At 49.6% G+C, this 16,836-nt stretch overlaps 1 protein-coding gene across 1 annotated transcript; it reads left to right on the top strand.

Annotated features, from left to right (window-relative positions):
- Nucleotides 1-1,653: 1,653 nt before the first annotated feature.
- Nucleotides 1,654-15,542, top strand: AZIN2 (antizyme inhibitor 2). Its single transcript, NM_001293746.1, is given in 11 exon segments — nt 1,654-1,773; nt 2,040-2,154; nt 6,251-6,421; nt 7,936-8,109; nt 9,151-9,323; nt 9,598-9,732; nt 10,729-10,894; nt 11,070-11,232; nt 11,870-11,982; nt 14,570-14,775; nt 15,148-15,542. Coding segments are annotated over 9 exon segments (1,371 nt in total). The 5' UTR covers nt 1,654-1,773; nt 2,040-2,154; nt 6,251-6,322; the 3' UTR covers nt 15,290-15,542.
- The last annotated feature ends 1,294 nt before the right edge of the window (nt 15,543-16,836 follow it).

The following is a 16,836-nucleotide window of genomic DNA, read 5'->3' as shown; positions in this document are numbered from 1 at the left end:
AAGCAGCTGGAACTTGTGTGCCACAGCCACTCGGGATCTCCCCCTCCCTCCCGGGTTTGAGAGTCTGGGAGGGAGGGGGAGCAGAGGCGCGCGAGCGGCATCAGCGGAGGTGAGTTAGGGCGGCCGGGGCACATTTTTAGGGGCGGCATGGCCCGTGCAAGAATGCCGCCCCTAAAAATGTGCCGCCCCAAGCACCAGCTTGTTTTGCTGGTGCCTAGAGCCGGCCCTGAAAAGAGCACAAAAGACCAGACTTAACGGGCCGTGAGGTGTTTTTCGTGGCCATGAATTTGGTAGGGCGCTACCCATATTGCTTCCAGTCTTAGGAGCCTCCCCTTTCTGGAGTGGTTTCTCCAAAATCCCTGGACACCCCATGAATGAGCTCTTCTGTGCTCCCTGGAGTTTCAGGATAACACACTTCCCTCCCTGTTTGAAGTTTGATGGAGGGGGGGGATGATTTTAGCTGCTGGGGATCTGAGATCTCTGCAGGGGGATGGAGCATTTTACCCTATACTATACAGATTTCACATGAGAAACCAGCGTTTCTCAAACTGGGGGTCCTGACCCAAAAGGGAGTTGCAGGGGGTCGCAGTGTTGCCACCCTTACTTCTGCACTGCCTTCAGAGCTGGGCGGCCGGGGAGCGGCGGCTGTTGGCCGGGCACCCAGCTCTGAAGGGGGCGCCCCACCAGCAGCAGCACAGAAGTAAGGATGTCAATACCATATCACGCCATCCTTACTTCTGTGCTGCTGCTGACAGCGGCTCTGCCTTCAGAGCCGGGATCCTGGCCAGCAGCTGCTCTCCAGCTGCCCAGTTCTGAAGGCAGCACCGCCACCAGCAGCAGCGCGGGAGTAAGGGTAGCAGTACCACAACCCCCCCTACAATAGCCTTGCGACCCCCCCCCCCCCACAATTCCTTTTTGGGTCAGGGCCCCTACAATTACAACACTGTGAAATTTCAGATTTAAATAGCTGAAATCATGACATTTACTATTTTTAAAATCCTATGATTGTGAAATTGACCAAAATGGGCCGTGAATTTGGTAGGGTCCCAACTATGAGCCCTGGAGTCAAGCCACTGAAATCCCCAGTGTTACAGTAAAGCTGCAAGCAGCCCATGGGGTCTCACGCATCTGGGATGATTCAAGGCATCACGTTGTGATTCAAAGAATAACTGGGTGACTGCCCAGTGTTTAAGCTGCAGGAGGCCTTTGTCCTCCTCCCACCCCCAAAGCCCTCTTTGGCCCTGTTCCTCTCCCCATTGGGACTTCCCAGCCCCACACAGCTCATGTTATTTCTGCATCACTGCCCTGATGAGTGAGCGGCTTCTTGCCAGGGCGATGCTGCACGCCTGCTTGTGAGGCTCAGCTCGAGCAGTCGGGGAGATCAGCTGCCTGCCTGTCAGCAAACCGATAACTGGGTGCAGAGCAATCAGTGCAGGCAGAGCTGTGTGCTCATGCCCCATAGGCAGCCTGCACACTGCCCCCCAGCAGACTGGGGCCTGCTTTCAGTGGGGATGCCACAGAGAGTGCTTTGTGTCCGGCTCAGCCAATAGGATGGCTGGATTTGGTTGCCAAGGCCACTCTTGTGAATCAGAGGTGGGCGGGAGCTGTGTATATAAGGGATGGCAGACCCTCTCCAGGAGGGCAGGGCTAGTTGGTGCTGCTTGCATGGTGTAGGCTTAGGAGTGGAGGAGGAGGAACAATCACCACCACCGCTGAAGCCAATTCACTCTCTTGGGAGACCCATGGGCAGAATCCGTTTAAATGCTTTTTAAGGTAACACAGGCGAGGCAGGTTCCCAGCAAGAGCAGAGGAATCAAGGCCTTTCTGGGGCAGCTGGACCGGCTGGGAGGAGCAGAGGAGGGGGGTGATGGGTGCCTTTCTGTGGGGAGTGGGTGAGGAGGATGACTAGGGTGCTGGGTGCCAGGTGGGAGCAGAGGAAATGGAGGCGTAGGAATGGGTAGGGAGGGGACTGCTCTGTCTTTTGCGTGTACTTGACCCCTCTTGATAACCCGCTGGAACTTGCACTCTTTCCCCTGTAGAGATCTCGGATCCCCAGCAGCACCTGTGCCTCGGGGAGTTGCAAAAGCTCTGAATTCCCTGGAGAGCCCCCCTGGTAGTACACCTAGCCCCCCAAGAAGGAGGCTTTGGAACTTGGTAAGGAAAAGACATGCGGGGAGAGAGACAGGGTATAGATTCATAGATTCTAGGACTGGAAGGGACCTCGAGAGGTCATCGAGTCCAGTCCCCTGCCCACATGGCAGGACCAAATACTGTCTAGATACTGCATGTTCTCTTGTATCCAGTGCAGGCTGAGCGATCCAGGGTCTGGTCCTACCTTTATAGCTTATCAGTCCTGTGCCCGTGCAGCTCAAGATGATGGGTGGGATGAAGGACATTGATGTGTTTGGGTGGGAAGAAACCAGAAGAATTCTTGTCCCCTCTAAACTCTCCCTCCCCGGCTGCAGAGTTTCAATCATTTCCTGGCCAAATGTATTCTCCCTCCCTGTAAAGCAGTGGTTCTTAAAGGTTTGTACTGGGGACTCCTTTCACATAGAAAGCCTCTGAGTGCAACCCCGCCTTAGAAATTAAAAACCCTTTTGATATATTTAACGCCATTATAAATGCTGGAGGCAAAGTGGGGTTTGGGGTGGAGGCTGACAGCTCGTGACGCCCCGTGTAAGAACTTGTGACCCCCTGAGGGGTCCCAACCCAGAGTTTGAGAACCCCTGCTGTAAAGCTTTCTTTATTATTTGTTCGATATATTACAAGATAGTGCGTCTTGGGCCTGCAGTTCTTAGATCAGAGTATGCTTTGCCCCTCCACCCTGCACTAGGAATTGCCCAGGTAAATCTCTGCAGAGGGTGAGAGATGCTGTGCAGTTCTCGGAAGCAGAGTTCGGGGATTATTTTTATCCATAAGGGTGACCGCGTTAACCCAAAAGACACGGGGCTGAAAAGCGAAGCCCCCCCCCCCCCCCGAGTTTGACCTGGGACCAGAAAACAGTTCCTGCAAGCCTTTGTGGCGTCTTAACATCCTTAGATTATTGGCTGGAGTTAATATAAGGCAAGAGATCATTAAGGCTACACAGTTCAGCATTCGCATTGGGAAAATATCAGTGTGCATCCTTAACTCTGCCCCTTGTCTGTATGCATTATGCCACAGCCAGCTCTCCAGCTGGTGTAGTAAAAGGAGCTACACTGATTAATACCAGTTAAGGGTCTGGTCCGTCCTGTTTAATTCCACGACTGGTTGGCAAACCATGCCATCTCATACTGAGGTTGTCTAAAGAGATGCGTCCTGCTGCGCCATTTCAGTGGCGTGCCGAGGTCCATGAAACTCATCTCCTGGAAAACGACCCAGGGAATCTTTGCAGAACACATGGCAGATTGAGCCCTTTGCAGGAGAGTGTGAGGGAGTATGGTCTGGCAGCCACAGGCAATTTAAGTTTATAGCTAAGTTAGCGTTGTCATTAACTGCACCATTCATTGCCTGAGCGTCACCTGAAGGAGGCTGGGCTGCTGGCTGCAAAGACACCATATAGTCATGGTTGCTGCTGAAACTGTTAAACTATGTCCCTTATACAAGCAAACTTATCCTCGAAGAGGTCGGTCACCTAAGAGGTACTGGCCCATTGCCACACTGATTTCACTGCCGCTGTAAAACTGAGACACAACACTACATGTATGTATCTGAGTAAGGCTAGGTCTACACTACCCGCCTGAATCGGCGGGTAGAAATCGATCTCTCGGGGATCGAATTATCGCGTCTCGTCGGGATGCGACAATCGATCCCCAAATCGATGCTCTTACTCCACCAGCGGAGGTGGGAGTAAGTGCCGTTGATAGGGAGTCGCGGAGGTCGATTTTGCCGCCGTCCTCACAGCGGAGTAAGTCAGCTCCGATACGTCAAATTCAGCTACGCTATTCGCGTAGCTGAATTTGCATATCTTAAATCGACCCCCCCCCCGTAGTGAAGACCTGCCCTAAGTCTGTTGTGAAATGTGATATTGAATCATATCTCAGAAGCACAGCGATTTGTGGCCATATCATTAAAGACTGTTGTATGCTAAAGAAAGCAACAGTAGAGCTGTGTGCACACTGGCACCTCCTGAGCTCTGAGAACTTAACTGTGCAACCGTAATGTTTTCTGAGTGTAGGTTTTTCATGGGGAACGTCCTCGTTTTTTATAGGGAAAATATAGATTCCAGAATTGGGGACATTTGTCCAGACATCCAACACCCTAGATCTGGCACATCTTCCCCATCGATAGCGATAGGAGCTTCCTCTTCTGTGATGTGACCCTGGGGATCTGTGCAGATTTTAGCCTCATGTGGAACCCTGCCCCTCTCCCTTCCTCTCTCTCTCTCTCTCTCTCTCTCTCTCCATTTTTCACCGTGAAGCGAAGTTAGCCAGTTTGGCCTTCCTTAACTGAGTGTGTTTTAAACTTCACAAAATGTCCTGCACAGAGTGACTTCAGACTGCAGCCGGGTCTGACCCACTCGCTCAACGGCACATCTCCTCAGTATGGATTATTTCCCTGCAGATTGACACTTTCTTCCCAATTATTATTTATTTGTGTTGCACTCGTCATGGACCAAGACCCCATTGTGCCAGACAAGCACAACGTCGTTCTGGCCCCAGAGCTATCTTTTAAAAGCAAATCTTCCAGCTTCTTTGTTTTTAACTTCGTGGGGAAAGTGGGGAGTGGTAGAGATGTGTATATCAGACTCCAAATAGCTTAACTAATTTTACTCAAACTCATCTCCCCCCCCTCCGCCCCCCACAAAAAAAGTCATTTCCCAGCAGAGACCAAACTGTTAATTTCAGCTTGAAATGTGAAATTTTATAAGAAACTGAGAACACATGGGCAACCTTAATAAGCCGGGTCACTGCTATAATAAATCATAGAATCTCAGGGTTGGACGGGACCTCAGGAGGTATCTAGTCCAACCCCCTGCTCAAAGAAGGACCAATCCCCTACTAAATCATCCCAGCCAGGGCTTCGTCAAGCCTGACCTTAAAAACCTCTAAGGAAGGAGATTCCACCACCTCCCTAGGCAGGGCTGGTGCTACCATTAAGGCGAACTAGGCGGTTGCCTAGGGCGCCAAGATTTGGGGGTGCCAAAAAGCGGTGCCCCCAATTTTTTTTTTTACAGCATACCTCCCCGAGCACGCGGTCGCCGCTCCACTTCTCTCGCCTCCCAGGCTTGCAGCGCCAATCAGCTGTTTGCTGCCGCAAGCCTGGGAGGAGAATTAGAGCAGAGGCGGCGTGCTCGGGGAGGAGGGGGAGCAGAGGTGAGCTGGGATGGGGAGGTGCCACACGGCTCCCCGGGGGGGGAGCTGCCACGGGGGAGGGGGCGCCTCAGGGCGGCGGGGGGGGCGCAAGGTGGAAGTTTCGCCTAGGGCGCGAAACTTCCTTGCACCTAGGTAACCCATTCCAGTGCTTCACCACTCTCCTAGTGAAAAAGTTTTTCCTAATATCCAACCTAAACCTCCCCCACTGCAACTTGAGACCATTACTCCTTGTTCTGTCAAATAAGTCATCAAAAAGTCTGTGCTATGAGACAAGGCTCCGGGCTTGTTCAAACACACAACTTAAATTTAACTTAAATCAGTTTAGTTCAACCAAATGCAGCTTTGGTGTGTGGTCTCCCATGTCTGTTTAAAACGGGTTATATCAGTTTAGCCGACACCTGTGAAGTTACTGGCACAAGCTAAACTGATATAAATCCGGTTTAGTGCCACAGACGAGTACAGCTGAGTGACATTTTTTGCACAAAATATTTTTTGGGGGGGGCTGAAAATACAGGATCAGCAAAACTGAAATGTTTCCCGACTTTGTCAATTTCAATGAATTGTTTTGGTTAAAAAGAAATTCTAAAAAATCGAAATGTTTAGAATTGTTTGGTTTGAAATGATTTTTTTTGTTTCAAAATCTCATCTAACTTTAAAAAAAAAATCAAACATTTACAAATGTTCAAAATCCAAATGAAATGTTTTTGACCCAAAATGATTCTTCAACTTTTTGAAATTGCCAATAAACTAAAATATATATATATATATCTGTTACTTGCTCAGCTTTGTAGAGGAGTTCCAGTGGTTTAACTGAATTAGTATAAAATTACATCTTTAGTTACAGCAGTACACGTTTGTGTGTAGACTAGGCCTTAGAGAAAGTGCCGGATGGGGATGGTCTCTGGGGATGGACCCAGAAGAACCCCAACACTAACTCTCTTCCTCCTTCCTTACAGTGTGTTGCATACTTAGAAACTACTTCCTACTGAAGGAGGCTTTAGAACTAGCAATTCTCCTAGATCTGGAGGATGAGTGGGTATTTGGATGAATCAGACTTTATGATGGTGGAGGAGGGCTTCACCACCAGAGACCTCCTTGAGAACCTCCTCATGGAGGCCTCCCAGACGGTAAGTGGCACGTAGCTTCTATGGGTCCTTCCTTCCCATCCACTGGCCCTGGTGTCATGTGGCATCTAACTGTAGGGCGGCTATTTAACTGTCGCTCGCCTCTGAAGCATTAGGATTTGAGACACTTTGGTGCAACTTCTCAGCATCTCACAACACTTAACATCTTCTGAACAGTGGGGGGGGGGGGGGCGCAGAATTTTGTTTTCAATTTTGGTTTAGGGCCGGTTGTGGCCCAGTCAGCACACAGTTGCAGCCCATAGTATATATCTTGTGTGGATGTGGTCCACGTAATACATAGAGAGTTGCATATGCGGCCCACAGTGGTAAATAGGTTGAGAACCACTGGTTTAGGGCCAGAGTGGAGAGAACTGGGCAGTGGAATCTTTGTATTGTTGGGGACAGGAGACTTGCATTGCAGAGACCAGGGCCTGAATTCTCAGTTACACTGAAGCCCCTTTACATCACGCTGGAAGTGTGAAGGGGCTTTAAAGTGGATATAAACATCATTTACATCCCTCGTTGCATTGCCACAGTGGTGTCAAAGGGCCTTTGTGTCATTAAGAATCAGGCCGAGGTTTGGGTGATTCCCTGACTAAAATGCACCATAATGAGCGCTGCTGCCTTTCAGGGTTTCCTTGCCTGCTGGGCTTGATAACATTGTGATTTGGGGGAACGGATAGTTATTTGCCAGTGGACTGGGGGAAAAGACATGAAGAAAAATCACATTTCTAAAAATCTCTTTGTCTAAAAATATCTCATCCGTTCCACTTTCCTCCTCGCTTACGTCTTGTAGGACTACTTCCTGGACTTTATTCTTAGCTCTTTGCTTCTCTTCCAATTAAAAGAGCTGATTTTATTTTTTTATTTTTTTGCGTGGCGCATCTCAGGGGTGCGCTCCTGCCCCTTCTTCCCAGTGGTGGACTGAGTCCCACCAGAATCTCGCTGCAGCTCTGAGAAGACCATATTGAATTCCAAATTGAGGCTTTGTGCTGATGTCCGTCAATCGCAGGTTACCACTAACTGCCCTCAAGCTACCCCCCTTCGTGTCATGTAGTCGCCCCACACACAAGATAGCCCACCCCCGCGCTGGTCGTGTTGAAGCATCTGTGAGCCTGGAGTTCTTCGTCACATTGGGCATTCTGCTGGTGTATCGATGCAAATGGAGCGTACATCAGCTGGGCGGGGTGCGCGCTACTGGCCGTCAGTTGGAAGACTTGGTTATTGGGCACCATTTGCAGACTTCACTGATTTCAGTAACAAAAAGATTGATTCTTAACAAGCCCCCAAATTGGAGGGACCTTGATCATTGGACATTTAGGGCCTGATTCTCCCCTTCTTTATGTTGGTGTAAATCAGGAGTAACTCCACTGGCATCACTAGGGTGAGTGGAGAATCAGGCTCTTAGTTTTGAGTCTGGTGCCTTTGCTGCTCCATGAAGACTCTGCAACGCTCCTTCCTTGGGGGAGGGAGGGGCACTGAGACCACTGTCGCTGACTCGAGTCTCTTCCCTCTAGGGCAACAAAGGGGCCTTTTTTGTGGCAGACCTGGGGGATGTAGTGAAGAAACACCTGCGCTTCTTGAAGGCCTTGCCCCACGTCAAACCTTTCTACGCCGTTAAGTGCAACAGCAGCAGAGGAGTGGTGCGGACGCTGGCTGCGCTGGGGGCAGGATTTGACTGTGCTAGCAAGGTAGGAACAAAGGGAAAGAAGAACTCTGGGATGCAACGTCCTTGGGGGGCGGTGGCTAGATCTGTGCCCTGGAAGGTGGGGAGGGAACCAGCCAAGGCGCGGTTTGACAGCACAAAGGTTAAACAAGCTTAGTGCAGCTTGCAGTGTCCTAGTCTGGGGCTTCCCATGCTGCATTTACATTGGAGGGAGTCTTCCCCCTTCTGGCACAACAGTAATAGTGCATCCTGGGAAATCTGCTTCCCGCAGTCGGGTGTTCCAAACTCGAAGGCGATCGTTCCCTTTCACCTGAATTTCCCTGTTTTACACATCTCCTGGACAGCAGAATCCATCTGTAATGAGGCATGTCCTAAGTATGTTGGTTTTTCTGGGACACGCGGCCACAGTCGACTCTTAGATGGGTTCAGGGCTGAGTCAGAAGCTCCCTCTTGTCTCATTTAACGGGTTTTTCAGGGTGAAGCCAAGCAAGGCTATTTATTTCTTTGTGATTCAGTGGAACAGGTTGCCAAGGTGACATGTACTTATATGTTTTAAGAACAAAGCCTGAGGGAAAACAACAAAACCCGAGAGGCCATGACAATGAATGGAGTTGCACACAGCCTGAACACACTCTAAACAACTAGTGGGGGAAAGATGCTCGTTCCTCCCTCCTTACACCATGTGAAGCAGTTTGGCCTAATGGATAAGGGTTAGGTGGTGGTTTTTTATTACATATCTTGTGGTAACCTGGTACATTCAGCTTGCCTCCTGCTCTTACAGACCTACCTTCTTTGGTCTTGTGTTTCTAGTGGTGTGTTACTGCTGTCTCTCGCTCGACACGCAGTCCACCATGACCCCTGTGGGAAAACCCACCTTTCTTCCTCTGTGTCTGGTTCCCAGGAGAATCCCAGGCCTGACTCCTGGTGAGTTATCCTTGGTGAACCCACAACGTGCATTAGAATGTCCCAGGCCTGGAGCTCTTGATTCCATAACAACTTGTATCCCACAACACTGAGTTCCCCAGAGGCTGATCCATACACCCTGCTAATAATGCCCTTGTTGCAGACGGAGATTGCATTAGTTCAGAGCATCGGGGTCCCACCTGACAAGATTATCTACACCAACCCCTGCAAACAGATCGCGCAGATCAAATACGCAGCCAGCCACGGGGTCCAGCTGATGGCTTTCGACAATGAAGTGGAGCTCGGGAAAGTGGCAAGGAGCCATCCACTTGCCAGGTACGTATATAAACTCTGGATATGGAAGAAGGAGGTTATTGAGGCTGGAAACAGAGATGGACCAAAGGTCCATCTCTCAATCTCATCTAGAGGGTGAACGTGACATTTCTTATGGGCAGGGCATTTATGTATTTTCATAGCATGTTCATGTTCCATGTACTAGGGCTTGGCTTCAGTAAAGAGTTGGAGAAATCGCGTACCTTGGCCTGCATGGTAATTGGGGAGTGGGAGACGAAGAGCTGGGACACCGACCTGGTGTAACTTCATTCCACAGGATGGTTCTGTGCATCGCCACCGACAACCCCAGATCCTCTGCCCGTCTGAGCGTGAAGTTTGGTGCCACCCTTAAGTCCTGCAGACACCTACTAGAAACTGCAAAGGAGATGAATGTGGAGATCGTTGGCATCAGGTACAGGGTGGCCATCCTCATACCATGAAGCCCTGATTCTCCCCTAAACTGACATACATAAGCACAGACTCTGAATCCTAACTTTACTTGCCCTGAACTTTGTGGATCTGGGAGGGCCTGTCTGATCGCCAAACCTGGGCAAATCCATCCTACTGCATTTACTGGAGGGATTTCTCCTCTATTTCTGGTCACAAATAGCCCATGAACAGGCAGCAGAATTCCACGTTAATTATGACACGCTTCCCTAATTTCTTCAGACAAGGATTCCTGCTTACAGATTTGTTTGCAAATTGCAAGTGTTAGAAATTCACTCGGTTGGTTGGTTCCCCAAGTCACGTGGTATTGTTTCTGTTCCTTGCTTGGGTGACTTGGGGAACTAACCAATAACCAAGCAAACTTTGCATTGCATGCCTGGGTGTAAAACTAAAAATTTGCACTCAGGGGTTTTGGTTTCACAACTAAAAATATTTCAAGCTAAATTATTACCATTAAATGCAAGAAGGTCATGGGTGAGATCAAAATTAGTTAAATTAATCACAAGAGTGAATCTCTGTAATGTATGCCTTTTCTTTCTATGTATTACACCTTTAAGGCTGATCTTTTTCAAAGGCTCCTAGGGGAGTTAGAGGATCAGCTCCTATTGAAAGTCATTGCAAATAGAGACGGAACTTCTTTGAAATTCCCAGCCTAGATATCTAAGAGCCTTGCTGGAGTCACTTTATGTGCAACTCACGGCAGACTGTCTAGGAGAAATCACACACACTGCGCTCTCCGCTGGAGGCTTTATTTTTGTTTTTCTTTAGTCTGAAAGGTTATTCTGACTGTAAGTCTCTCTCTCCTCTTGGTGTATGGGAAAAGCATAACTCTCCTATAGAATGATTATTTGTGAATAACGTTTTGCACTGTTTCCCCAAGTCTGCTCTCAATGCTCAGAGATTAGAGGAGGTTGAGAGACGGGGCTTAGCCCAGACTACATGAAGGATTCTTCCCCCTTAGTTTTCATGTTGGCAGCGGCTGCCTCGACCTGCAAGCCTTCCCTCGGTCCATAGCAGATGCTCGGCTGGTGTTTGAAATGGGTGCAGAGCTGGGCTACAAGATGCACTTATTAGACATTGGAGGTGGATTCCCTGGCACTGAAAACTCTAAAGTCCAGTTTGAAGAGGTATAAAGATTTCAGTTTGTATTCTCTTTAGGCAGAGAAGGCAGCTGGGAGGGAGTCCTAGCTCGTATCGCAGCTGGGCTTGAATCTCTGGCCTTTATTTTGAAAGGGTGGTTAACTAATAAATGTTGGAATAAGTGTTTGTGGTTTCTTTCCCCCCCCCCTTTCTACCAATCAGATTGCAGCCACGATAAACTCCGCCTTGGACTTGTATTTCCCAGAAGGCTGTGGGGTGGAAATCATTGCCAAACCAGGACGATACTATGTAGCTTCCGCCTTTACCTTGGCTGTCAATGTTATTGACAAGCAGGAGGTTCCCTTGGACCCGCCTGGATCAGATGGTAGGTTGAGCAGGTGGAATGATACATCATGTGATGCTGAGCCCCTGTGGAGGCAACACAGGGGGAGGGATAACTCAGTGGTTTGAGCATTGGCCTGCTAAACCCAGGGTTGTGAGTTCAATCCTTGAGGGGGGGCCATTTAGGGATCTGGGGCAAAAATCTGTCAGGGACGGTACTTGGGCCTGCTGTGAAGGTAGGGGACTGGACTCGATGACCTTTCAAGGTCCCTTCCAGTTCTCTATGAGATAGACCTATCTCCATATAATAACAGGTTGCTATGATGGGTAACTGAACTGTGGGCCAAAAGCCTTTTGCTTGGAAAGATGAGTGTTGAGAGCAAACCAGCATACAACTGCTCAGTAGTTCAGATCCTACTAGTCCAAAGAGGACCTGTTTTGATATTGGACGGCAGTAGTGACTGCAGGAAAAATGGGTAGGAGTTGATTCAAAACTCAGTTCTCATTATCTGTGGCCGTCAGCTGGGTCAGTGTCTGGTCGCCCCTCAAAAGCCACATCAGGCTGACAAAGTCCCCTCAAATGGGGCATCTTTGTCCAGAACCAGTAGCTCAAAGTATTGAGCTTGACATGTGAATTGACCCTTCCCTGAATCTGCCTTCCCTGCTCTCCCATCTCCCAGATGAAGAGTCCAGCAGCAAGAAGAATATCCTGTATTACATTAACGATGGCATCTATGGATCCTTCAGCTGCATTTTCTTCAATCACACCTGCCCCAGCCCCACCCTGCACAAGGTAAGGAGGGCTGTGCAACCCGAGAAGGAGCCAGTCAGTGTCCCTTCCATCTGGAGGAAGCGGGAAACAATAGACCAGAAATAACTTAGCACTCAGCGGAGGGCCTGATCCACTTCTGGGATTCTCCCCAGCTGCACCGCGTGCCTTTCCTCCGGTACGCTCTGTTCCCATGCTCAGGCCTTGGCGGCAGCATAACACCCCCACCTGTGGTTTGGAGGAAGATCTCTGGGGTTTCTTTCCCCCACCCTGAGTATCAGAGCTCTTTGGTGAGAGCATTTGGCTGTAACTCCCTGCAGTGCCTCCCTAGGAGTCTGTCCTCACTAGAGAGCGACTGAGGCACTGTCAGGGTGCTGCTCCCTGCCTGCCCAGGTGCCCAGCATGGCCCTAGCCTCCCTCCCCCATCCATCCCGCTATGCATTGAGCTCAGCCTGTTTGTGATACAGAGGATGATGTAGGCAAGGCAGGATGTGTTATATTGTGACTCCTCCCGGGTGTGACTCCACGGAAATCAGTGGTGTTTCCCCCAGGAGGACGTTGGGCTAAGGTTTCTAACTCGAGTTTCATCACAAATGAAACCTTCAAAGGCTTTTGCCAGATGCCCTCCTCAGAGTGATTGGACACCAGAGATCAGCCCCCAGTGTATCAGACCATCCATAGCTTGGCATTGGCTGCAGCAGTGCAACAGACACTGGGTAGATCTATAAGTCCTGTAGCTTCCTGTACTTACCCGTGGTTCTTTTTAATACACTGCTGAATCCTTGACTCCTATTCTGAAGCGTTGTTAACAAGTTTCCATGTTGGGAGAGCCCTGCGCATCTGTGTATCCGCAAAAATTATCTGCAGATATCCGCATCTATCTGTGGATTTGCAGGGCTCTACACTGGGGGCCGGGCTGAGGTCCAAGGCATCCCCCCGCCGGAGCCCAGTCGGGGAGAGCCGCGGGCAGCTGTGGGGACCCCGCGCGGAGTCACAGACTCTCCACCTGCCCTCGGCCGGGGGGGAGCCTGGAGGGCAGGGACACGTCCGAGGGTTGCTCTCAGCTTCCCTCCCCCCGCACTGCGGGCAGGTGGAGGGTCTGTCGTGGCTCCCCACGGGTCTCCAGGTGGGCTCCACGCTGACCTGGCCAAGGAGAGTGGGGAGACCTGTGGAGCTGCCTGAGAGCTGCTCGGGCCCCCTGCCCAGGCAGGTGGAGGGTCCGTCGCGGCTCTGCACAGCTGCCTGACCGGCTTTTATTGTGGCCGGGCTGCAGCGCCGAACTGCCGCCCTCCCTGGCCAGAGCCAGGTCGGGGAGAGCCGGGCTGGCAGCTGTGGGGAGCCGCAGCAGACCCTCCACCTGCCCTGGGCGTGGGGCCCAAGCAGCCCCCACCCAGTGTCCCTGCACCCAGGTCCCCCACCCAGGGCAGGTGGAGGATCCGGGCTGCGGTTCCTCACAGCTGCCCTCCCGGCTCTTACCATCAGAGCCCTCCGCAGATACAAAATTTGTATCCGCATCCATGCTGCTATCCACAGAAACGGTCCATGGATGTAAGGCGGAGACCCATGGATTTGCAGGGCTCTATATGTTGGCTCTAAAATGCCAGTGAGTGTCTTCTCTGATCAACCAGGCATCTTAGAGCAAAAACGGAGGTTTTAAAGCTTCAGAACCAGTTTCAGGGATTTCAGAATGGCAGCTGGGCTGTAGCAAGACCTGAATCTGCCCCACAGGTCAACTGTATGCTAACGAGCAGCACTGTGTAACTATGCATACAGTGGGCATGTCTATGCCACAATTAGTGGTGTGACTCCGGCACCTGTAGACATACCTGAGCTAGCTCCAATAACAATAGCAGTGAAACCCCCGGCAGCACAAGTAAGTACCAGGGTCCCAGATGGGACTGGACAGCCAGCTAGATCTAAGTTCATTTGAATATGTCTACATGGGCTGCAGTTACACCTCTGACTGCAGTGGAGGCACACCCAGTGTCTGTTTGCTCACAAGGAGTGTTCAGGAAGGGATTTAAAGGGACGGACACAAGTGATGAATATAGCATTAAGAGATGTGACTAACAATGGAGATGATTAAACTGGAATATACCATTAAAACAAACCTGTCGCCATTGCCAGAGTTCATTCTTGCCTTTAGCTCGGGGAGACAATCCAGACAGACCAAGTTCCGTTTCTGTTCCTTAACTCCCTAGAACTTTCTGCTTCTTATGTTCTAGTGCTGCAATGTCTGGGTTGATTAAAATCCAGACAAACTGCTCTTTCTCCCCTCTGTTTTTTTTCTTAAGGTCGTTAAAATATGAACATTTCTACTAATATTTTTTTTCCATAAAACTCACTTTTCGCAGCCTACATTTTGGGCCTGCACTAGTCGATGGCTAGTCTGGTCAATTTGGATTAGTTTTCCATGGAGTTACTCCAGTCTTAAGACCAGATCTTCAGCTGGTGTAAATCCACATAGCCCCATTGTAAATCAGTGTAGCTGCATTGCTATTAGTGGAGAAGTGTTGATTTATGCCAGCTGAGGATCTGACCTTTAATCCGATTATTTAGTTTACTAGCTTGGTCTCCTTTGATGTCCATCTCCTTTTCCACCCTACTACAGAAACCCGGCCCACATCACCCCTTGTTCAGCAGCAGCCTCTGGGGTCCTTCTTGTGATGGGCAGGACCGCATTGCCGATGGCTTGGAGCTACCAGAACTGCAAGTTGGTGACTGGCTGACGTTTGAGAACATGGGTGCCTACACCATAGCGGCCTCGTCCTCATTTAATGGATACCAGCAGCCACAGATCAACTACGTCATGTCCCGGTAAGAGCCTGATAAGAGAACTTTCTGTCACTCCTCCAGAGAAAGGAGGGGTGAGAATCAGTGCTCATGACTAACTGCCCTTGGGAGCCAGACTGTGGGGTTGGTCTGGGTTTGAAGGAAAAGTGCCACTTCTGGAATCATCCGCATCTGGAAGTTTAGGGTTAAATCCTGGCCCAATGCAAGACTTCCACTTCACTCTAAGTGTCCAAACACCATCTAGCCATGAACCAGCTTGTCTTGGGTGCTGAGGTCTGGCAGTAGGCCATACAGAAGTCAGTGTGGTGTAATGAGGAGATGAGTGAGAACAGAACTCCTTGTTCTCTGGGGATGGGTGTAAAACTGGGGTTTGTTTGGTTTTTTTCTTGCTTACAGGGAAGCTCTCCGGCTGCTTCAGGGGAAGCTGCCACAACCAGAAGAAGATAGAGAGAGCCTATGTACTCCTCTCTCCTGTGGCTGGGAAATCACAGATACCTTGTGCATTACCCCTGTCTTCACTCCAGCTAGAATCACGTGAGCAGCGCCAGTCATGACGGGGGCAGATCCTTAACCCAGGGGACTCTTGCATCTACTTCTCATGCCCTCCCAGATTTCTGCGCTGAAGTAGGACCTGTTTTACATTCAGTGTGGTTTTTTAAGTATGCAACATAAATCCTGTTCCTCCTGCCTGTGTTGTGTTGCCTGCTGTGTGCCATTGCAAAGGGCAGAGCATTTGGTTGTGGGTGTTTATATGCTGATTGGGTTTACATTATTTTTGTAAGTTATCCTAATAATTTTTTTTTTAAATATAAATAACCAGTTGGATTTTCCTCCCCTTCCTGCTAAGGGGAGATTTGCAGAGCACAGCTGGTCTCTAAGACAGAGTGTCATCAAGACATGTACAAGCTACAGGGGGAGCAAATTGTAGTGCTGTTCATCCAATCCAGGCTCCCAGGGAGAGAGGCAGGGCATTTTAAACTGCTCTGGCACCATCTACTGGTAGATCATAGGCCAGCTCAAATGCATGCCCAGTATATTGTTATATTTAATGGTCGTAGCCTATACCCACTTCTGGTTTTAAACCTTTAATGATGAAATGTTTAAAAAACCAGCACAAAGCACTGAGACAGCTTTGCTTGAGCCAGGCAAGGTGAGCTATCAAACATACCAATGAGAACAAGCGTTTTTTTTTAGGGAAAGTAACTAAAGAGGTAACAATTAGTGATTAAAATCAACAGTTGATTCATCCTGGTCCGCCGACTCTTAGACAGATTTTTCAAAAGAGCTTAGCTGCCATCTAGGCACCTAACTGGACAATGGGAGCAGCTGGATGCTGTACTGTTCTGAAAATCCGGACCGTAGCATTCATAGTCTGGTTGGGGCCTACACATGATTTTTGCTTGTTATAAGCAGGACAGGAAGTGCCAATGCCATGAAACTGGCGGCAGTAATGCCTTTCTAAGTTCCTATTCTGGAACTCTTTTAAGTACACGAGTAGTCCTGCTGAATACAAGAATAGGGGGAGCTGTCTTGTAGATATACAACCCTATAACAAAACCACATACCATGCAAGGTTTGATTTTTGTGACAAATACGTGGCAGACTCCTAACTGTCATAGAACCACATGTCGTGTCTACTTGGAATTTCTGTGCAACAGTAGGCATCGAAATCAAATCCCCCTGTTCTAAAAGCACACATTCTTAGCACTTGAGGTAAGGGAGACTCAGCGGCTAGGAGTGTTGGACATATGACAGAGAGTTGAGCAGTTCAGAGTCCCACCAACAGTGGGCAGTGGTGACACATACGCACTGATCCATTCATTACAATGCTACTACCATGGCCACTGCAGAATCAGGTCCCTTCAAGGCTGGAGACAGGGCCATTGACTATCTCTCAGCTGTATAGTCAGCATGTCCACCCATTACAAATCGAGAGTGGGTGGGGTCCCTTGCAGCAGACAATAAGTCTCCGGGATCAGCAGCACAAGCAATTCAGTTTTTAAGGGCCCTGCTAGCAGGTAGAATCCTACCACCTGGAATCCACCATAGTTGCAGGGAAACTCACTTCTGCATTAAAACTAGGGT

The sequence above is a fragment of the Chrysemys picta genome, chromosome 23, assembly GCF_011386835.1.
Source record: "Chrysemys picta bellii isolate R12L10 chromosome 23, ASM1138683v2, whole genome shotgun sequence".
Lineage (NCBI taxonomy): Eukaryota > Metazoa > Chordata > Testudines > Emydidae > Chrysemys > Chrysemys picta.
This window is presented reverse-complemented; position numbering and strand designations above follow the sequence as displayed.